The sequence below is a fragment of the Mirounga angustirostris genome, unplaced genomic scaffold (assembly GCF_029215605.1).
Source record: "Mirounga angustirostris isolate CCGP_5_RB_7025 unplaced genomic scaffold, mMirAng1.0.hap1 SCAF_12, whole genome shotgun sequence".
NCBI classification, from domain to species: domain Eukaryota; kingdom Metazoa; phylum Chordata; class Mammalia; order Carnivora; family Phocidae; genus Mirounga; species Mirounga angustirostris.
In genome coordinates, this window is record NW_026991720.1 from 78,381,806 (window position 1) to 78,406,610 (window position 24,805).

The following is a 24,805-nucleotide window of genomic DNA, read 5'->3' on the forward strand; positions in this document are numbered from 1 at the left end:
CTACTTAGATGTTGAACATCATTTTTAGAGAACTGAATATACACAGTATCCATTTCTTGTAATGAGACTCCGGTGATAGTATTTACCTTTAGACCCATTTACGATGCACTAATCAGAAGCTTGCAGTTTTCTATATCCTAAGAGTCTGATTTCTGAAAATAGCCTTTATCACTTTTTCCAAGGCTGAAATCTGAGAGTAATTCTTCAGAATAAGGAAGTGGATCAAAGCCCACTGTTGCACTTGTTTTAAGATGCCAGAAATCACACAACTTTGTATTATTCGAGAAAGAAGAAAAATATTTTATTACGTATCATTGAAAACGATGTCAGACTAGCTAAATACTTTAAAATGACAAGAGTAATTATCTTTTGTCTATGCTTTAAAGTTTGTAACTAAGTGGCATCTAGGAGACTGTTGGTGTAACGTTTCTGTAAGTTAGCCTTGCTGCTTCAACTCAATTGTTGAACTTCGTGGTAGGAAATGTGTTCATTTGTTTTCGAATTCTTGCAATCGTTGCACAGCGCCTGGAACCGAAGTTCAATAAATGTTTGTTGAATTACATTTAATGTGTGTGTATATATGCGTTCGTGTACATGTACATCTATACATAGGTATATGTTTATGTACATATATACAGATGTACATATATGTGCATGCATATAAAAATACATAAGACTAAAATGTTTTATAATCTGTGGAGAAAAGATACTCACTTATTTCAAACCCCTCACTATCTCACTGTTTTAAGGTCCTTGTTACTTACATAGTCTTATTCTCTCGTTGCAGTATTGTTTCAGTGTAGAGCATTTGAAGGGAAACCTGCCTACCTCACCAACAGCCCCAATAACCTCTGGGGAAAAGGGTGACACATTTTTCCCACACCTACTTACACAGGAAGAAGACTTACTCCTTAAATGTTATAACACCTGATATTTAGCTTATAGGTCAGAGAACTGGGCAAAACGAAAGCTGTATCTGTCAAATCTATACTTAATGAAATTCTATTATTTAAGGATATTTCATCACCCTACTACAAAATGCTTTTCTACATATCCCAAATGAGAACACAGTAATTTCTTCAGTTAAATATAGTTTTTAAAACATAGTAATTTTTGCTCTTTTTTTTCTTTTTTAAATAAGCAAATGGTCATTGACCAATTTTTTTTTTTTCTTAATCCTGAGATTTGTTTTTCACAGCAGTCTTCATGGGCTCAGGAATACATGAAATTCTTTGACTCTGTTTTTGACAGAATGGGCAGAGTTCTTCTGAAGACCTTCAGATTTCTTTCAATGCCTGTTTTTGCTGTTCATCTGAAAATAACAGTTTTGACAGCCAGCTTTGTCTCTGCTACCAAGCCCATCCTGCATCTCCATGACAATAGTCAGGAAGTCATTCACTTACATTTATGGGGGACCCATTGTGTGAAAGGAATTGCACTAGGAATGTAACAGGAAACACTCCATATGAGCCTCACTATTTAAATGTCCTGTAATTAAAGTGGTATTAAAGACAAATATATTCATGATATGTGCACTTAACTGACAGAATGAATACGTATAAATATGCCCAAAACACAACACATACATATAAAGGTTTAGTTCATAATGCAGCACAGTGGGTATTGTGGTGACTACAGTTAAGATCAATTATCTTGCAAGATTTTGTAGAGAATTTATTATGAAGAGGGGACTAACCAAATTACAGATAGAAGAAACTAAGAAGGGAATACTTACTATAATATTATGTTTACTCTAATATTACACCTGGAAAAAGATCTGTTACCCATTTTTCACAACATCCAGTCACTCATTTCCACAGTTGAGAGAAAGGACGATAGAAAGTATCGCAAAGCCTATTTAATGAAAACACACAAAGAAATAGAAAAAGAATGGCAATCAAGGAAAACCTTTAGAGTAAATGAAAGGGCATCTTCGTTTGTGCGATGAAGTAAGTTTTTTAAAATTCACGATGTGAAATTGATGGCTGATTTCTCTTTTCGGATACTTTCAAAGTGTAAATGTATTGTGGAGATACTAGCATTTCAATAAATCAGAATGGGAAGAAAGCTGTAGTGTCAGTCATGTAATTTTTATGAAATTATTCTGAAATGGTATGAGGCAAAGGAAACATGATCTAGCTGCTGGGGTGGCAAACAGCCCGCCACTGTTAGATAGCTCAAGTGCACATCCTGCATCTTGTTAAATGTAACTCAATCCAGTCTATTTCAGCAGAAGGGTCTTTATTTTCATCCTGGCACTCCGGTCTTAAAGTAGACTAAAGCTTAAGTTTGTTTAAAGCTACAACATGATTATTCCTATAAAATAATTAGTGACATTTGAACCACTTTCTGATAGACTCAATTTAGTGGGAGACTAAGCGGCTTTCCACATTTATTGAATTCACATTTGAAAACGCTGTTAACTACACTGGAAACACAGCATTTTTGAGGGAGTCCAACAGCATGGACTTTTAAAATTCAGTGTAGGTTTATAAAACACGATTCTTTCTTTAAAATCTGCTTCACCTATCCCTCTGCTTATGGCCGATAACGTCTAGAAAGTTTTGCCATGGACTGATACTTAGGCGAAAATAGAAACTGTAATTCTATTCAGATTGTTGCGACTGTATTTTTATACTTTGCTATGTTTTAACTTCTGGCAATTATTAAGAAAAAATAATTATGAAAATGCACTTATTTTGTAAATTAAGATATCCATAATTTATCTCTGAATCTAAATGGTGTTTGGTGGGTATCTGTGTATAGACTTGAGAAACTCTTCAAAGATCGTTGTGTAGTGTTACTCGTTGCCACATCTTTGCCAGTGTATTTTAACAGTGATAATAAAGGTAAAAGGGAAATGTTCCTGTTGAAACTATTATAGTAAAACTTTCCATTAGGATGGAAAATTAACTTATTTACCAGCCAATCAAGATTCCCTAGTGTTCTGAAAACAGCATGAAAGAAAATTCTTGAACAGTTAAAATACTAAAGAGTGCTGTTGACCTGTGAGACTTAATGACTTAAAATATAAATAGTAGCAGGAGATATTCCCATAATAGTTATACAGGTGTTTCACCTGATGACCTAAACTTCTCTGCTTCCCAAAGTTAAGTATGACACTTATCTGGGAAAATAATTTGCTCTGAAACATAAATACTAACGTACGAAGCTTGCAACTTAGGTTATTAAAACTCACTTGCATGTTGAGGATTTAGTGCCCATAGTGGGTCCTCTTCTAATTAAGGCTTGATTTACCATAAAAGATACAATTCTTTCCGTACCGTACAAACTGTGAAAGGTGGAGGATCTCAAATAAACATCTGGCCAAGTGAGTCACCACCAATTTGTTAAGAGGTGAAATGCTGTTCTCCTTCAGTCTGCAGCTGCCTAGAGTTGCCGGGCTGATTAGCAAAGGCGACCTCATACTTGTTAAAGTCATGGTTTCTTACTACCGCTTTCTCTACTCTCCGTATTCTAATTTAGATATCTTATTCTCTGTGGTCAAACCTGCTGCACTTGATATGTAAATTTGGAGCATTTAAAATCTAACATGCAATACTTACAGGACAACTTTTCAAACCCTAAAATTAATAGCAGCCGAGCTCCTCCATTCTTCTTTTTCATCTAACATTTGTAGTATCTACTGCAGGGATTCTGAAGGGGTCATCTTTTCTTTCTCCAAGAGGGCATTTTAGAATCACTGTTTTCTTTCTCAACAATATCGACATGATGCCCTGGCTCCTCCTCATTTTCAATTCTGATGCCCAGAGGTTGGGCCAAACCCTGTGACCACAGAGGCTGGCTCCCTTGGGTGTGGATGCGGAAACTTGGCCTAGGAACCCTGACTTCCTGGATGTGCTTGCATTGGGCAATGCCAAATGTGGTATCTGATTTGATCTTAACAGGCTTTGGGAAGAGGGGGATGATCAACTTCATTTCTAGACAAAGAAGCTAAAATTTCACTTGTATTGCTACAAATTGTAGTCTTGTGCTTTAAACCTACATATCCTGTCTCATATAATACATGCATTTTCACAGTCGTGGTGGCTTTCTTTCTGGGAGTTTTATAACCACCATTCTTAATTTTTAAAACGAAAAAAAAAAAAAGAACTTATTGCCTGCCATTTGGAAACACTATACATTAGGAAACCCTGTTAGAATGCTTATTTCAAACCCTATTAGCAACATACTATCATCATTTGAAGGCTGAGGAAATCTGAAGAGAGGTCTCTAATCTGAGAAGAAATACATAGCTGTATAATAATAATAATAATAATAATAATAATAAAACAATGACACTTCCCATGCTTTGAAGGAGGAGCCAAAGATACTCTCTTTCATGGGCTGTATATCATTACATTAGCAGCATTTTAAATGAGCAAATTAGAACTCTCTGTAATGCTACTGTCTACACTCCGATACATGCTTATTTTCAGAGCATGGAAAACTAGTGCAATTATATCTGCAAATAAATTATTTCTACCAGACTATTTATTAAAGTTGTGAGATTTCTGGGCCACAATATTTTCACTACCTAGGATATTTTTCCTCTTACACTTTAATGAATTAATTAATTGACTAATTAATAGGTTAAACTTTACTCTGTGCTGAATGCTATGCTGAGCACTGAAAATAAGATTTTAAAAGTTTCTTTTCCTTTTTGAGATTAGAGTGTACTGAAGAACCTTATAAAGTAGTGAGAGCTATAATAGATATATGCACACAGCATCATAGACTCACAGAAGAGACAGCTCCTGGAATACTCATAAAACTATGTGAAAAATCATGCAAAACATTTTCTGTTCTTTCTTTCTTTTTTTCAAGCGATCTTAAATCCTGAGTCCCTAATGCAAAATCCTCATATAGGCAGATTAACTTTAGGGGAATACAATAGCCTATAATCATAAGTAATCCAACAAAATATGTAGACAATCTGTCATCAGCTAGGGTCTTCCACAATAACAGAGAAGATAGTATATGAGGAATGAAAACAGATACAGGGTTTGATGAAAAGAAAATAGTAGTCTACCTCTGAAACTAATAATACATTATATACTAATTAATTGAATTTAAATTAAAAAAATAAAAATTAAAACAAATTTTAAAAATTAAAAAAATAATAAAATAAAGAAAGAAAATAGCAGTAGAGCTATATTTTAAATAAGTAAATAAAGCCCTCTAGGCAAAATAGGCACAGAAAGCTTTGCAGACAGTTTTTATGCTTTGTGGTAGAAAGTTACCAAAAAATAAAATATAAACTGGCGCTCCTTACTGGGAATACATATCACTGTTCTCAAAAAACTTGGAATTTGTTTTGCAAGTCACAATGATTGACACCTACGTGATTCTCAAAATTTTGTTGAATGAACAGGTAAATACGAAATAAATAATGCAAGAAATATGGTAAGTAAAATGTTTTCACAGGTAACTGGATTTGAGAGTAAAGAAAGAGTCTATTTACAATCGCATCTCTGGAACCATGTGGGGTTTGCCGGGTTCCACACAGTGGCAAATGCCTTCAAACTCGTGTTGACAGCCCAAGAAATGGATTAGTATGTTGAGCTTGATTCACTCAAATTTAGTTTTCTTATTTCTCTAAACATTTTTATTTTGGCTTAACAGAATCGAAATAGGTTTCACAACATCATTAAATCTGTAGTAATTATTTAATATGTCAAAATGAGATCGCCAAACACTAAACCATCTGATTCTATCAAAACCAAAAAATCAAATGCCATTTCTACAAAGTTACACTGAAGAGAAATGCACTCACTTATTATTAAAAGCTGTAAGTTCAAAAAATTTTTATGCCTCAAATAGAGTTTTATAATATTCACTCTGTTAGGTGTTTGGGGGTCTTTGCTCTAAATTACCAAAGCCATGGATCAACTCTTAAAAAACAAGCATGGGAATCATCACATTATCATTTAAGTCCTCAAGTCAAACCATTTTCAACTTGAATCTGTAATTTAAGAAGAGTCAAGGTTGGGCATATTGGATGTTATTTCTCTTCTCATCAATACAGCAGGCATGAGAAAATGAATTTATGTTGATTGATTTTCAAAGAGATTTATTGTATGGATGGGCCCTGAGGAAAAATGGGGGAGATTTGAATTTTCTTCATAAATCATTTATTAATAATAATAATAAAAAATTGTTAGCTGATAAACAAGACATTTCCTAATCTCTCCCATAAGGTGACAAGTGCTCTTGTAGCCAACACAGTGAAATGAAACCTGGCATATCATTCTAACCCCGCCCCCATGCCACAAAGGAGAAAATAGGGGTGCATAGACTGGACCAAATGATATTTAACACTTGAGACAGTAGAGAAAAGGGAAGAAAATAACTGAGGTCTTTTCTTCCTAACTCTTGCAATTTGGAGAAATCTGTGCCCTTGAAAACCAGAACGCACTGTAGATTTTGAGTCACCATTGCCAGATAATTGGGTTTGCCATTATAATAAACCCTTTTAAAGACCTTTCATTCTAGGTTTCAGCATTTCTGCTCTCCATCATTATCAGTTGCAAACTCTTTAAAAACATTTTTAAAAAAAAGGAGGGGGGAGGCCTGTGCCTAGAATATAGAGATTTTAGGAAACTTAACATCTGAGCTGAAACAGTGGGTAACAAAAGGAAACTATATGCATCTGCTTTGCCTGAGTCAGATGTAAAGTAATCCTTGAAACACCCCTACATAGTTTCTTCATCTTGTTTATTTAATACAGATCTGCCTATTTATTTATTCGGTGAGAAGGTGTGTGATATGTCTTTACTGAAAGCCAAATAATTAATAACTTCATATTCTGAAACACTCAACAGCCAACCTGCTCGTTTCATTGGTATTCCATGGATGCCTCATTTTTTCCCCTTCACTGCCTGGCCTGTACTGATCAGTATTAACAATGGGATTTTTGTCTCACTTGAAAACTTTCTTGTTCCATTTGAGTTGAGGTGGAGACACTTTAAAAAAAAAAAAAGGCAAAAAAAGCAGGTATTTTGATATTTTCATTGTTTTGTTATTTCAATATGTTAATATTCAGGGACACTGCATTCACTTATCAGATAATCTGATAAAGAAGCTGTAAGTGATGACAAGCTCCTTAAAGAGAGGGTGGAAAAGAAAAACTCCCATGTTTAAAACATTTTAAAATGTTGAAAAATACGATGGCTTTAAGACATCAAAAGAAGAGAGACTAGATAAATAATCCTTCATGTTGCTCATAACTGGATTTTAGCCACTTCTGGCAGCTCTGATTCCAACCATAAACAAAATGTTAATGCATCCCTTTTTTGTCACTCTTTTCCATCCCCCACTCAAACTTGGTAACCCAATAAAACTCACCTACTCAGCCCCACAATTCAGATCCTCAAAGAAAGGGAATCTACCACCTCACCTTACCATTCAAGAACTTCCGCTATAATTTCTGATACCCTTAATTGTCTAAAACTTTTATTAAAATCTGCAGCCACAAGTAATGTGACTGGCCAGATTCTAATCTCCTGCATTCATCTAACATTTATCACTTCAATTCATTTGAAAAACAAGGAGTCTTTTGAGTTCCCTATTTACCTTAAAGTATCATGAACATTGATGTCAAAAGAGAAAACACAAAACAGTTTTGTTTTGTTTTGTTTTTTTCCCAAGCTGTTACAAAATCATCCCAGAGGAGGGATGAGCTTACTTTCTTGAAATCTCCATTTATGGGGGTGGGGAGGGCGGGGGGAGAGAGGGGTGTGGGCAGGGGGGTTAAAGAGCAAAGGAAGAGTTAATGCTTCCCTAGAGAGTGAATTCCCTTTGCCTTTTACCAATTCCTCCTCTCAACTCATGCTTTCACATGTTGCTTATACTAAAAGCATTCACAAGGGTCAGATTCTGAAAAGTTTAACTTAATTTCTTAAATATTGCTTTTAACCTGCCACCCCCAGCTCCCAGTGACTACTACAGTAGTTCTCAAATCTATCATTTTTGGCTAGAACATAGAATGCATCAACTATTTCGTTTGCCCAATTAATAAGATGTCTTCTGATCTTCTAAAGAATGTTTTCACCCACGCAATTCTTTTTTAGAAAAAGAAAAGGTTTCAAATTCCCTGTACCAGAAAAACCCTCATTAAAAATGAATTTCCAACATGAGATGTCAGAACAAGGACAAATGTTCGACTACAACATTTGCTATAATTCTGTTGATCAGAGGCCTTTCTCATAGAACAATGAAGCATCCCTTGAAGAAAAAAAAAAGTAAGAAATAGCAGATGTTAGATGGAAACTAATATCAGGGTTTTTTTTTGTTTTGTTGTTTGTTTGTTTTTACGTGACTCAGTTGAGTAACACCTTGGAGAGGGTACCGAAAATTTCTCTGTTTTTAGTACTGGTTAACCAACTCATTCTAAAATTCTGAACCCAGGCATTTCTGACCCAGTAGAAAAGGTCATCTACTTCTGTCAGAAGCACATATTTTGGGAGCAGTGCTCTATTCAACCACAATAAAACAGGGGTGGAGTGGGATTACAGGGAGAGGCAAGTGTGTTTACCAAAGTGCACCATAACTTCAGGTATATTTAATGCACTAAATTTTTAAATACATCTAAATTATATTTCTCCTTATATTCTTCTATGCACAAATATAGGAAGAGTTTTCTCCTACCACTCACAGTAAGATCCAGGGTATCTATAACCTGAGGAAGTACTTGGAATACCATCTCACAAGTTAGAACAATCATTTCTGCTCTTAAATTACAATGTTGGTGGCCATCCCAATTTGTTTCATAATAAATAAAATTCAGACAGCAGGCATTTAAAAAAATATCACATCGGTTTTATCCAATACATGCAAAGGTCAAAAATACATTTTCAGTGGAGAAAGGCTTTAATATGTATCTTCTCTGACTATACAGGACTTTGGGGTAAAACAAAATTTAACCAACCTGATGGGAAGTTGGAAGTGTTGTTTCTCTAGGAAATCAAGCACACCACCCAGAAAACTGTCACCCTCACTCGAAAGTCTTTGTAATCCATCTCAATATGGAGTGGGGTGAGGTTAAAAATTGCTGATTTACATGACAGAAATGTATATAACAGCCTGATCATCGTAGTAAGCACCTGCTCAAATTTGACTCTGTAGTAGGAGTTAATCACATCTGAAAAGTTGAAATTTAAACAGATATTAGGGATTCACCTGCAAGTAAAGTTAATTATAGCACATGATATAGACTGTGAGTTAGAGAATCATGGAATGAGAGACTACTTTGAGAAAAAAGCAAAATAAAATTTTTCATTTATGCCTTAAATAAAATTTAATGTTAAAGGTCAGTATAATATTTCTGACTTTTAAAGAGTAATAAATGATGCGCTAAAATCAATGGCTAAGGTAAGAAATAGGGCAGACTTATTCATGCCAGAGCTTCGGCCACAGACTGTCAGAATAGGGAGTGATGTTCCTTGGGGGGTGAATCAAAATTTCAGTTTCACCCAGATTTTGAAAAGTTCTGATAAACACCCACCCAGATCCACCCCTACCTTGCTTCTACCTCAGCCGAGAAATATGTTTAACCTTCATTATCCTTTATGTGTTTGGGAGTATAAGAAAAATTTGAAAACGACTTGAACCCTGACGAAAGTCAAAGACTTCGAAAGAGGTAGAAATATAGATTCCAAATACTTTTGTATTTTTCAGGCATGTAGTTTTTCTTTTCTTTTCTTTTAAATTACAGTTAAAATATCTATGGCATGCCTACACTTTTCTATTATTTTATAATTTAATCAGTCTAGCACAGTTATGCTTACCCAAAGAATTTACTGTTTTCATACTTTTAAATACAAAGTCCACAGATAAGCAAATGTGAAGGTGAATTTATTAAGCTTTCAAACATTTGAAAAGACACAAAGATCATAAAACATTTAGAGGGTAAGAAAAATATCAAACAGATAAATAATGAAAGTGGGTTTTTTAATTATGTGTGTGTTTCTAAACATGGGGTGTCTGTGCTACCAAATTCCAGACTTCAACATTAATTTAAACTACTTGTTTTACAAAATTAAATAACTCTGTCCTGATTTTGTGGTTCAAAATCCAGACTGAATGTCTTTCCTCCCCATGGATTCAATTCTGATCCTCTTTTATCTGAATTTTACCTACAACCTTTCATTTTTTCCTGGAACACATCAGAATGTTTCGGAATTAGACATTACGCAAGTGAAATGGATACATTTCTAAATTTGCTTATCCTGTTTAGTTTTGACGAATATAAACTTGTTCCTCTACCCTAGGTACCAAGAGCTAGAGAAAAAATAAATATTTAAAGACATTTAAAATGCATATTAATGAAAATGGTGCAACTATTTAAGCTAATTATATGTGATATTTCAAAAGGTAATTCATTAGTCCAATCCTCTAAGTAATCCCGAAGTAACATGAATTCCTCTGTAGAATAAATGTCTATAGAGAGTAATCCATGGAAGACAGACAAGCCTCTTGTCGTTTGTAGCCTTAATCCATTGCCTAGAGCATGAAGAGTGCTCAGGATAACAAGTGTGGGAATCAGTAAAATCAACATTATTTTTGGATTTTATTTTCTTAACAATACTGACTGATCAATAGGCTTGCCGAAACTGACAAATACAATACGGTCAGTTTGATGAATCAATCTAGTGAAGTAGAGAGAATCCCTCCATCCCATCCCCCATTGTCCCTCCTTTAAATTCTCTTCATCCTCTTCCTCCTCCTCCACACACACACACACACACACACACACACACACACGAAGAGAGACAGAGACAGTGACAGAGAGACAGAAGAGAGACGGACGGACAGAAAGAGGGAGGGGGGGAGGGAGATGCTTCTTCCCTATTGGTCTGTTGACATTAAGCCTGAAAGCTGTAGTGGCGATGCTTAGATCTTTTTCCATAAGAATACTAAGCCACTTTCAGTAAGTGTTTACGTTTGTAATTGGGAGACTCACCCTCTTGTTTCAGTTGAGAAATTTCCATACTATTGAAGTAGGGGTCTCTCTTCTGTATTTCAATTGTGTGTGTTGCAGGGGGGGCAGGGAGGGCAGAGAGAGTTGAGGAGTAAAGAGGGGAAAGTTCTGTCCTATTAACTTCTATATATCCCAACCCCCCAAATCCTATAAGGATATCAGCTTTGGGGAAAATCAAAAGAAAAATAGAAGAGGAAATTGAAACACCTCAGACAAAATGTGCATTTAGGAAAGAACTAATAGTGTCTGTATGACTGCCTGAACACACACATTCATGTGCACAGAAAATTTAGTAACCCTTCACCAGGTCATGAAGACACAGAGATACTCTCTTTACGTTGGTCCTTGACACTCAGCAGGGACTTTTGTGAACTTTGTCATCTTCCTCTGCCCTTTAAACCAAAACTAGGAAAGTGGCTTTAATTAATGAGATGTGTGATGCATTACAAATGTTGGCCAGGGCATTCCAGAAGCTGGAAAACCATAGATGTTTTTAAATTCTGAGTATCCCTTTGAGTTGTAATTTATAATTCTCAGTGGACCTATATTTGTCTTGAACTGATTGTTGAAATGGGCTGTACTAGGAATTTCTTCACTGAAATTGCAGTGGGGTGGGGGAAGGGGGGAGTTGAGCCAAGGGGGTTTGTTGGGGAGAGGGAATGATCCCTAACAAGGCTTTAAAACCTTCAGTGGTTCAAGTTATAGTGGTGAAAAAGGGACCCATATAGACACATATGCATATGTATATGTATCTATATGTAGATAGATACACATACATACACACATATAACACACAAGTTCAAAGGAACTATATCATGAGTATTAGTTGTAAATTTTGTGGGTAGCAGAATTCAGATTTTTTTAATCAAAATTGCACCTAAAAATGGCTATAAAACAACGCGTGCCTTGGGAAGTAAATTTATAGCTCCATGCCTTTCAGAGAGGCACGCTGGAGGGTTCTGCTCCCGGCTCTAATCTCTATGAGATGTTTTTTGCATGTGTTGTGTGACAGGAGGGAAGGGGAGTGGGTTGAGCTCGCCTGTTCTCCCATTGTCAGCCAGTCTAGTGAGTGTTGGGAAAACCTGTCTGTGAGATCTTGTGTCATCTCTCCCTACATGTGTACAGGAAAAGTCCGCGCTGCTCACGGTTCCTCTCTCTCTCTCTCTCTCTCTCTCTTTCTCTGTTTCCCTTTCATTCTGCTTTCCCGGAGCCGAATGAAGCAGAGAAGCAGGATTAGAGTCCGCCACCGGCTATCAGAAGAGCCTAGATAAAAGGAACTGCTTCTTAAGCACCACTGCCGCAGCCCTTGTTAATTTTTTTTTTTTTTTTTTCTTTCCACACAACAGTTGTGCCTCATTATCCGGTGCCTGGCTCGATTTTTTTTTTTTTTTTTTTTTTGGAGGGTTTGAAGTTTCTGTGCTTCAGTGACTATTACAGAAGAAGAGGTGTTGGTGTTACCGTGAGATCTTGATTGTCTGCATTTATGAATGAAACTGACCTAAATCACCTGTTACCTCCAGTTTCCAGATTGTTTGAACTTCTCTGGCCGCACAATACAGGAGGGAAGGCTGAAGCAACATAAGGACCTACAGCGTCTGCAGCATGGGCTGGTTCGCTAGGATTGTCTGTCTTTTCTGGGGAGTATTACTTACAGCGAGAGCAAACTATCAAAATGGGAAGAACAATGTACCAAGGCTGAAATTATCCTACAAAGGTAAATCTTTATTTTTCTTTTATTTCGGCTAGCTTTGTAATGACCCCTGCCCCCCCCCACCCTGCCCCAACCTTTTCATTCCTTGAACTCCCTCCCAACCCAAACCGTAAAACCTTGAGTTTAACCTGGGAAACCTATGTGATTCTGTGTATCTTTCTGAGATGATTTAAACACTTTTTTATAAAAGCATGTCTCCTGTTTGATATATGACAATTTAAATGCAAACAAAGAACATTTAATCACATTTGCAGAGAAGAGCTGAATGCCTGGTAAATGCTGAGCTGTATATGTGATCATATGTTCTGTTAATTTTTCTAACTCTACTTCTATTAAAATATCTTTAAAAAATTGCTATTGCAAAAATAGTCTCTTTGTAGATGTGAATGCTTCACCTATAGTAATTGTTACGATAAATTGTATTTTCTTAGTTTTAGGCACTAAATGGTTAATCGTCATCATGAATATTCAGTTTGTTCAAATCTGACAATCAGATGCTTAACATAAGCAGTAGATCATGGTTTGCCAAGAGAATATAAACTGGAGGGAACAGACTAGTTTTTCCACAGTGTGTTATGATTGTACAAAAGACTGTGTATTTGGCTAATTGGTGTAAAGCTAAAGCCTTTGAAATATAATGTTATTTAATTCCATATGTACTTTAGTGAGAACTGAAGAGACATTACTTTCTGCTTGTACAGCTAGTTGTGGGAACTTCTTTTCAAAAAGAGTATAAATTTAAGAAAGGAAAAAAAGCTTTATCACATGGTTGCTAGTACTTTATTTGGTCACAGTTTAATGCATATGCTTGGTTTTTAATGAGGACTTCAAAGAAAATATTTGTCCTATATTTGTTTATACAGATTTTATAGATAGATGTATCAAATAATGCTAACATAGATGGAAAATTATATATATAAAACTTTTAATGAAAGACAGTGTTTATATAACTGAGATATTAGTAAAAATGGAGTTGGAGATTAAAATGCTTTAACTCAAGTACTTTTACTCCCTAAGGTGTTGCTTTCTTATGATTCTCAGATTTCGGGAATTGGGGGTGGGGCAGTGGGAAGCTTCAATTGTATTCTGTTTTTAGCCTCTAATGTGAAAGAAAATCATTAAATCTGTCTGTAGAGATGTCTGTCTACTGCACACTGCTTTTATGCCAGAAACATATTCTTTAATTTTCACATGATGGGGAACATCTCTTTCTGAATGCTCTAGTGTGAATGAGGACCACAAATAGGAAAGAGAGATGTAATTTTCACACTTTGGATTAGAAAATTCAACACCTATTAAATGTGTTTATTTGGAATTAATACTTGCTAGATAAAACACATTGGGTTGAAAGATACATTTATTTTTCCTATAATAGTTTCCTAGTGATTAAAGTGGAAATGGATTTAAAACATTAGCAAACAGAATTGCAGTTGTACTTATCAGACAAGATTTTAAAAAATTATATAGCCTCTATTAAATATTTAATTAAATCTCTATTATATCTCTAGTAACTGTCTTTAAATTATTTTTATAGTATATGATATCATGGCATCTGTATTTTCCTCAGTTTTTGCTTTCCATTTTCATTCTTGGAGAGAATGCCATCAAATAATACTTAGGTTGATGGTCGATTTTATCCAAGTTTATATGCCTTATGAGTAAGTTTCACATGCAACTTTACTTCTTGAAGATGAGAATGGCTGTATGCTATAATTTTAGAGTAACAAATTTGAAGCCTGAAACACGCTTTAAAAATCTACTAGATTTGGGGACACTTGTTTAAATGCTAAATAAATTGTAAAATAAATAAGAATTGAGAATTATATTTATTTTGCAAGAATTTTATTTCCATGGTAATAGATTATTCTTCATTATAGAAGAGGTGCCATTCCTTTCTATATACTAAACAGATAGCATTTAATTAGAATTGTCCTTTGATATATGTACAGGCTTTAAACTTGTGTATATTGACAATATGTATATATTGCACACTGTCTTTATCAATTCCTTTTAGCAATGGCATCCATTAGAATTATTATTATTTTTTTTAATCACAAACTGCCCCACACCTACATAACAATTCTATTGAAATACCTAGGGCTTAGCAACTTGGTAAAATAAACTGTGAAATGAACAACAACAAGAAGAAGAAAAGGAATGGCCCAAGCAATTTTTCTTCTGTCATTTTATTGGTCTGTCATTACCTTTTTGTCTCTACATGTTTTGCCAAAGCAAATGCCTGGTAGCCAATTGTCAGTACTTTGTTTCTAAACTATAATAGAGATTTTTTTTTAAGCTACTTCTTTTTCCTCCTTAATTAGATGTCAAACACGGTTAAAACATCCAGTGCTTTGCCCTTAAAAATATTCCAGCATGATTCATGAAGAGTTAAATCCCTGCCAACCCTAATTTCCCATGGTCACTTGTTTTCAAAGATCCACCATTAACTCTCATTGCTCAGGTTGCTAAGACGAAGTTTCAGGCAATCACTGTGCTTACTTTCTACTTGTCATCTTGCCTAGTAGGAAACGAAAGAGATTTGATATGTTAAATGAGAAAGAAAAAGAAGAAAAAGAAGGAAGCCTTTGTAGTGGATGTACATATATATCTAATAAGGTACCTCTTTACTTTCTAGGAAAAAGGGATTGAATAGATGTGTTCAGGACCATCTGGAGAAGTGATAATATTAGAAAAATGGGGTATGCTGGCTTTTCCTCTGAACCAATCTGATTTAGAATCCTTGTGGGGGAAGCAAATGTGAGAACTCTGTAAATCTCAGCAGTCACATACAAATTATCCTCAAGAAACATTCTCTCAGAGATACTTTTGCCTTCCTTAAATATATGTAATAGAACTAAATGTTAGAATGTTTCTTTTTAAAATTGATGCATAACTGTTTATTTCTCCTACAAAACTAGTCAGATTTCACTTTTCTCATGAAAAACCAGACTATCATATAATTTCCTTTTGGAGAGTGTGGTACAATGAAGACTTCAGAAAAACCTATGGAAATCACAAGGAAATAAATTAGGTTTGGGGTTTTAAACAAATGACAAATGTTCCATCACTCAATGTAATGAGCTTTTCCAGGACACTGTGTGCTTCAGTTTTAGTAGAAATCAAAGACATATGCAAGTCTGAATGTGATGGTGATCATGTGAATCCAAAGGTTAAATCAATGTCTTTAACTTTACTTTCACAGGGAGGATTTAGTAAATAGCGCTTAAATAAATGTTTTAAAGGCCTTCTTTTCATACTTTGTAAAGGTTTTCTTTCCCCTCAGAGTCTAATTATTGTAACAATGCGATTATCAATTAAATCAAAATTCTCACACAGATCTTTCTGATAATAGAAGATAATATTTAATTAAAAATTATGAAATAAAATTTAGAAAAGCTTTTTTTTCATTGCTCAGTACATTATGATCACTTCAAATTTCATTAATACGAATAACGATTTACTAATTAAGCTTGGTGACTTTTCAGGATTTTTCTTTACTTCTACCAGAGCACACAGATACACGCATACAAACATATATATGTGTACATACATGAATATCTGGGTATATTTGAATGACAAAACTTTACGTTAATGTCTTATAGCTGAGAAAAAGTAATCTTGGCAACCTACAGGTTGTGAAATTTACAGACGCTTTACAACAATTTTGTTACTGGTTTACAATGATTTTCATATTTTAAATTATGTATTTATGTATTTATTTATTTATTTTAGAGTGGGCATGATCTTTTGGGTCCTATGAAAAGTCCTCTTGGATATCTCAAGTATTCACATGCTTCTATAGGATGGAATATGTCTTATACTGATAATCTCCTCATAGCTAAAATGAAAAGTATCTATGAAAGGTAGAGGAATATATATATATATATTGAATACATATATATATATTCACACACACCCACACAGAGCCAAGAAGTTATAAATTCATTGCAATATCTTTTCTCCTATAGTCACTGCATATTTGACATCAGGTCTCTGACTTAATGATCCTTATTTAACATGGCCTTTTCTTCTCAAATTCTGATAACTTTAAAAATCATATTTTGATTCTGAAATCTTCAATTTAAGCACACTGGAAACTAGAAGTTTTTATTTACCTACTCAACAAATATATTCTGGCAAAATAATGAAAAATAAAATAAAAGAAGATGCTCAGTCACACATCTTGTGATCCAATCCTGGTCAGATCAAATGTGGGCTAGTGAAAGTCTCCAATTTGTGCCTTCTCTGATTAAGGCAGCCAACCAGATTGGCCTTTGAAATAATAATTTATACAGTGTAGACTTTAGCAAGCAGGAAAATAACTGAGACCACAAAACCATGCCATGTAAAATTCTAACCCACCAGATTTTGATAATGATATTCAGTCCTTACTAGCTTAAAGAAACCTGAATACTGAAGAGATAATTTTTCCAATTCTAACTTTGTTGTTATTTCTCTTCATATAAATTATTTCCAAGACTCCACTCCTGACAATGATATAAAATACATGAATATTTAGGCAATTAAATAGATGTATAGATCTGTGATAACTTCTTTCTCTTTGTTTTCTTACTTTCAGTTATCACATATAAATCAAACAACATAATTAACAAAAATGTTACGATTTTTGCTGAATTACATTTAAATTCTATATTCTAAACATTAATGCAAATGAAAGATCTTTCAAGAATAAATTTAATTAAAATTAATAATATGATCGCATATATTCCTAGTAAGGAAATAAAAGTAAACTTTTGGTTGCAGAGCATAATCTATTTATGCTTAGGGTGAATGTATAATTGTACTTCAGATATGTACTTTAAATAACTTATAAAATTATCATGAACTTAAGTCAGCAATAAGAAATTTTGTGGCTTACCTTCCTATCCCATTTTTTCTCATTTAAACTTCAGTGACACACCTACATGTCACAGTTCAAAAGTCAAAATATCACACCTTTACATGTTTGGGAGAATTTTATATCTAAAGCCAGGACTATGCTAAATAGAATTTGTATTTCAATTGCTCTAAAACCTTCCAGAGAAACCAGTACTAAAGTAAATTTTTACTCAGTCATTATCTAACAGCATTCATTTTCAAAGTCATGATATTATATCACAGAGAGTTACATATTAATTGATTAAGACATTGCACTTATCAAACATTTATGAAAAAAATTTATGATAAAATTATTAATTAGGGCAAAGTTATTGGCAAAATCTCCAAAACTCACGACAGTATCTAAGTTTAGTGCATGCAGTGAAAGCTTATTTTAAAAAGACCAGCAGCTGTAAACATAAATTAGAACAAGTGTGAGTCTTGGGATAGATCTTACCCCTCATGACTTCTAAGGTGCTATTTAAAGGGATTATCATGATTTGCAGTTCTATGCTTCCACTAATAGGTGGCACTAGCAATTTGTGACAGCCCTTTCATTAGTTTGGAAATGGGCAGGCTGCTAGGATAAATATACACAGAGTAATGTGTGGAGGCCAAGTTTGGAAAAACTGGCAGAAGAGTCAGGAGATGTAACATGCACAGTGCAGAAGCATTAGTTAAAATGCAGTTTGCTTAAGATTTTGATGTGCTCCATGCATACATTTTTTGGTACATTTGGACCCTAGAAAAGTAAATGGTTGTAAATAAATAAACAAACAAACAAATTTTTTAACTTAAATAAGACTTTACAAGTGAAATTGATCTGTAAAATATAAAACAAAATAATGAGTGAAATAGTAGAACCAAACCATCAGAATGATGGAAGGACAGCTTCGTGTGTCTATATGTATATTAAATATTTTATATACGTTCATATATATACGCTCATATCTATTTTTTTAAGTCTGAATCATAAAATGTTCTTTACAGAAATGATGCAGCCTGCCCGTGACACATTATTGCCATTGTAACTGGAGAGTAGCTAATTGAGACGGTAGAACGTTTAGTAAATCACATTCGGTATATTTTTAAAAGTGACCCCTTGTGATTGGTAGGTTGTTTTAAGTTATTATCATAATTAAACATAGGGAAGAATCAATAAATTTTATCTGACACAAATACGTCTGAATGTCTCCAGTTACTATCTCCTTCTATTGCCAAGACATAAACATCAGTATAAATAGGAATTCACACACTATTTCCAAACAGTAACAAAGCTGGACTCTGTCAAACCCAGGATAAGAAAATATACAATTTACATACACTTAAATTAGGGAATGAAGATAAGCAAAAATAAAATGCTGTTGATAAATATGAAGAATAATTGAATCTTAGGATTTTTTACAAGCTTAGGGCAAAACTTAAAGAGACCACAAATTTAGGGAATCTTGTCATCTCCTAAATGAGTCATTAAAACTACGCTTCCAGGTTCTCTTTGCTTGGAGAGATATGACGTGGGAAACAATGTTGACCAAATCTCACAGTAACTCACTCTGTTGCCGATATCATAAACATGTCTTTTGATAACATATAGCATCACCCACTTGAGTCTTCATCGGCGAACTAAACGGAGCTTAGGATTATTGAATATGTCAAATGACTTCTTTGGTTTGTAAAATTACTTAAAAGGATCATCTCTGTTGTGCCAGACGGTGAGGTTCTCAAGGCTAGATCTATTCTTTTTCATCGTTAGCCTCTAAATGGCTCATGTGACTTGTTGAGTGATTCTGGGCTTCATTTGACACACCTTGTTTTTTTAAACGCAAATGCCTCTATATAAGTGAGTACAAAAAGAATGTACGTGTGTAATAAATCAATTCACTGTGAATTGTACATTGTAATGTAGGGAAAAGTAAGCTTAGTGCTAGACCCTGGAGGAGGAGGCTCTCAGTTGAGGCACTTAGAAGCACACAAAGGGTATGGGAGCAGTGTGGTCTCCACAAACAGTACCTCCTCTGAACCAAGCCTGTTTCCGGACTGAATCACAAAGTATCTGGCTATCTTTACTCGCCTGCAAGTAAGACGTGGAGAATATGTAACAATACATACATCTTGGAAGATCTTAGGAACCAGGTGGAGGAGTTGTGTCTTGTCTTTGAAGGAACACCCTGATTTTTCTTTTTTTTCATTATCATGTCTCGATACACTTAGCCAGAAAAGAAAGTGAGGGAGGCTATTCTAGAACCAGATAGTGACTAAAGATAAAATGTCTCATCGTCCATCTCACTGTATCCAAAACTTTGTGTAAAACAAATCAGTTCTACCAAACAAAGTTGGAAGTACAATCATTTAAAAAAAATTGAAAGTGACTATATTTCATTGTTCATGCTTTTGAGAGAATTCTGGCTTTGCTGTCCAACAGCTTGCTAAGATGCCTTCCTGTTTCCTCTTATCTTTGACTCAACTAATTTGCTTAGTCCACTTACAGGTCTAGAATTGATGTTTAGAATATACATTGATTTATAGTGCTTGATGTTGAATTCTTGTAAAATATGTTGGTCTTGGGACAAAGTAGAGGTATCCACAGGAAAGGACAAAAGGACTACTACCAAGAGTGCTGTGTGTACAAATCAGATCTATTAAGTGACATTAAAAAGTAATTAAGGTTCATCCCAGCCCTTAAGGAATATATTTGGGGAAAGCCAAAACAAGGTTGTTTATAAGTGAGATCAAATCAAAACTAGACAAGTACTTGGGAATTTTCATCACATGTGTTAGAAATTTTAGTTTTTTTATCTTCAAATTTGAAGTTTCAAGAGAATAAACTCAGCTCTGCTGTGATCATCCTTTAAATGGACCTAGATTTTCATCAACTATGCAAATTTCAATTATTTACAAATTCCATTATTATAATTAATACATATTTTTTATTTGTATTCTCTGTGTAAAACACACACAGACACATATGGCATGTGACCATTTCTTCATGGACAAGTAGGTTCTTGGGTACAGTGAATATAGTAGAACTTCTGAGGAAGGCAGTATCGCATCTCCCTAAAGACGTCAGTGGACTTTTAAAAATAGGGTGCAAGGAGAGTGGACCTCAATAGACAAGAAGAATGTGAGAAGGCAGACGTAGAGAAAGTGTTAATTACCACTATCAAAAACTATTTCTTTGTGATTTGTTTTTCCTTTCAGGAAGACGGTATATTTTTACATAGCTTATAAAATAGTATAGTTACATAATTTTTCTGCATTCAAACGTGATACGGAAACAAATCTGTCCTTTAACAAGGGAACTGAAAGCTGCAGTGTATCAGGCTTGGAACATCATGGAGTTAATCTGCGGTTGTCTAGGTTTAACTGAAAATGAGATCAAGAGGGACAAGTGGTACATACTTGTAAGGACTTTCCACAGTGGTCGCAATGGTCATTTGGGCTTATCCGCCTCTCCTTTGGGATTTGTCTATAAAATACATTGACCAGGTTTCTTTCAAACCAATGGAAGAAAGAAAGGAAAATTGAGTTGATTATCCAGTGTAGAGAACACTGTAAGTATGGCTCCTTGAGATTATAAAACATACTGGATTAGAATGCAGTTTTCTTCTTGTTTTCCTATTTCCTATTGTTTTCTGCTTTATTATTTCCTTAACCAATCCTCCAACAATTTGTGAAAAAAAGCAGTTGCTATTTTTATAAATCATGTTTGTTTTTAATATGAAGACACTTATGTCACCGATGTGAGGAGTATCAGGTTTTAAAGTCCCTTTAACTGTGTATTCCTGTTATGTACCATTTTTTAACTGCAAAGTTATATACTGCATATATTTTAATTTGCTTAGCACTCCGTTTATCATCCTGGATGTTCCTCGAGTTCACTTAGGAAAACATTGGTTTCAACAAACAGCCTAGCAAAATTTTGGGACATTTTATAATATATTAGGCAAAGTTGTTGGTTCATGGTCACTTCTGGAAATTTGATCCTAATAGTGTAACTGTACTTGCAGAATTATATATAGATGAAGAACTACATAAATCAATGTGTTTATATGTAGTACGTGTGTGTGTGTATTCATAACAAATACAAGAAAAGTTACATTCAAGTCATTATTTTTCTAAGCCACTTTGTTTAATTGTGAATTGTGGAAAGTGGAATGCTGAGAAATAGTGAAGAGAGAATCTCTCCCTTTGCTTGATATCAGGTCTTGGGTAGTTCAGGATTGGCTATGACCTTCTGTCCTTTAATGTTTGACCTTCCCAGTGCATCCTCTACAGTACAATACTGCTGGCTAGCGGAGTTCTCTGTTTTCTCTAAGGCATCCCTACTCAAAGATGCTGCCAACGTGCCTCTCTCAGTGGCCCTTCCATTGAGCATTCCCAGCATGTTGGCTCCAGGCCATAGTGTTTAGTGTCTTGCTTCCACTGGAATGCACACAGTGTTTCTACTCTCGAGTCCTTCCACCTCCAGAGTGCAGGGTGTGAGCAGGACACAGATTCCCCCAATACAATAGCATTCCATCTTTCCAGATTTTAAATATGTAATCTTGCTTTAACTGATTCTGGCTGTCCTCCTTCCCCATCCTCCATCCCCATCTTTGCCCTAGAAATTGTCTTCATCCAGTACCTTCTTGTCTTATCCAAATAAATCTCATTAAAGTGTCTCCTTTTGAAACAAAATTCTGTTAAGTTCCCCCTGGGAATATGGAAAAATTTCTAGGCCTCAAAAATTAAAAGCCCTTATCTCTCTCTCGGGAAGAGGTTTAGGACTTTTTATTTTTATCAGACAGATCTCCAGAAGAGCAAACAAAATGACCATTTCTTAATTAGGTAATCTTGCCACTTTAAATTTTCAGTCAATTGCCCCCTTCTATAGGCACGTACCTAACAATCTAAACTAGACATTGTGCCTGGTACAGGGAGTGTGCTTCCCATAATTTAGTCCAACTGCCTCAGCTTTACACATATGAAAATAAGCTGATTAAAGGACAAAATAACCTCCTTGATCCTTGAGATGTAGAAATGTTGCCCAAGTGATGACCCAGAAGCCGAAAGCTCACCCAACCAGAAATTCTCCACCCAGGGAGCTCTTCCCCATCTGCCCACACCCCTGCCTACTTTCCCAGACACTACAAACTCTGGAGAGGGGCTGAGCCAGCTGGGGTCTTCGACATTTATCTCTTCCACATGTCAAAGGCTGCAGAGTATCTACACCTGGATCTCTCATGGGGAACTCCAACTCAACTTGTTCCAAACTGCCACCACTGACCTTTCTACAAACGTTATTTGTCCTCCTTATTCCCAGTTTCAGAGAATGTTGTCATTTTGTCCCAGTTGTCCAGACCAGAAGCATCTTTGCCTATTCTCACTGGCCCACCCCATATCTAACTAGATATCCTGTGGATTCTATCTCTTGAGTCATTCAAATCTGTCCTGCTCTCTCTTCCAGGTTAAGTCAGATCCTTATCATTACTTGCCCTACAATGGCAACAGCCACCTTTAATTACTGTCTCTTCTTTCCATCATTACTGGCTACAATTCTTTCTGAAATTCAAATCTAATTATGCCTTTCCTTTGTTTTAAAATTTTACTGATTAAAGTCCAAACTCCTTAGCTTGGCCTAAAAGGATGATTAACTTAAAGGAGTCTAAGGCATAGAGGGAACTAATTGGAGGTCTTGGAGTTGTTCACATATGAGGAAATTAATCCCTGTGTAAGGATCATGATAACGAAAATGAGAGACGAAGGCTGAAGATGAGACATATTGAAAGTAAAGAAACATTAGATTTGGTAAATGACTGTGTATGAGGAGGATCTGGAGAATTCGAGAGCAATAAATTTTTAAATTTCTGCAACTAGGAGTGTGATGTATGTGGCAACTATCCTGAAGAAACTTAACCACTTGGAAGGGGAGAAGACCCAGATTGTTGGCTTTTTAACATTATCCTCTTCTTTATCCATTTTCTTTTTTTTTAAGATTTTTTTTTTCAAGTAATCTCTACCTCCAACGTGGGGCTCAAACTTACAGACCCAAGATCAAGAGTCACATGCTCTACCGATTGAGCCAGCCAGGTGTTTTCTATTCTCAGTCAAGTACAGAGTCTTGCACATGATAGTGCCTCATTAAATTCCTCAAGTGGTTGAAGGAATAAGTGAGGAGGTGACATATAATCATTCCAGGTGAGAGGGCTAAGGAGCAGAGATGAGACCACATATACAACAGACCTGAGTATAAGACATAGCCCATTATAGAAGGTGAAATATGGGAGGAAAAGTAATTTATGGCTACAGAGGTGGTTTAAATATGGAGGAATGGTAGAAAATTTTGAAATGGGTTAGAAAATGCACACTTCAGATTTGAACAATAGATGATGAAACCTTTTAATGTTTGTAAATGAGTGGTATGTGCAAAGCAATGCTTTAGGAATCCAGAAACCTGGTAGTTAGCCTTCAGTTCTGAGTTAATGAGGCATCAGCTGAGATGCTGAAGCAAGATTCTAAAACAAATGGCTACAGTTCAGAGTGGGCCTCATATAATGACCTTGTTCTGCTGGGGTACAGAGACTCCATATGTAGGCATGTAGCTCTGCCTTATCTGCATAGAGCAATACATTTTCACACGCCCAGAAAAATGCAAGTTGTATTTAAGAAAAACTGCAGATATTTGTGCCTTCATGTAAAATCTTTAAGTTCAACAATCTAGCGTCCTTTAGGATACAGCATCCACCTGAAATATTCTATTGCATATTAATTCCTTTCAATTGTCTTAGATTTATGGCAGAACACACATTTAGGACTTCTGGTGAGGTACTGTGCATGCATCTTACTCTGTCACAATGTCACTATTTGGGCAAAGCAAGAGATGAAGGGTGACCCTTTTGTTTTCAGGTTACTGTATTATGTGGGCTCATCCTTCTTTAATAGATTTTTTTTTCTCCTGGACTGGCGTACAGGGATTCACTCCTTTGCACTTGATTCTAACTAGACAGAATTGGAAGCTGTGCTCAAACAAAGCAACTACTCCGAAGTCTCCAATTCCCTGTTAGGCTCTCACACACTGGCCCAGAGCCATGGAGTTTCTTGCTTCCACTGCGTGTTCTTCATGTTCAATAGAGTCTCAGCCTTCTTTTGCTTCCCGAGGTGCCTATTCAGAACAGAATTAAGGTTCCGTTGGCACATTCTAACAGAGCACACATCCTCTATCATTCAACCTCCTAATCCAGACAGCTTCTTGAGAA

At 35.3% G+C, this 24,805-nt stretch overlaps 1 protein-coding gene across 2 annotated transcripts in view; it reads left to right on the top strand.

The window, feature by feature from the left end:
* Positions 1 to 24,805, top strand: part of SEMA3A (semaphorin 3A) — a 473,560-nt gene that overhangs the window by 253,620 nt on the left and 195,135 nt on the right. The window contains exon 4 of one of the 2 annotated variants that reach the window (XM_045864793.3): positions 12,502 to 12,695. In XM_045864793.3, the coding sequence (XP_045720749.1) occupies positions 12,584 to 12,695 (112 nt within the window). In that variant the 5' untranslated portion in view covers positions 12,502 to 12,583. Of the gene's footprint in view, positions 1 to 12,175; positions 12,696 to 24,805 lie in introns of those variants that run through there. The other variant, XM_064575345.1, reaches the window with a different exon arrangement.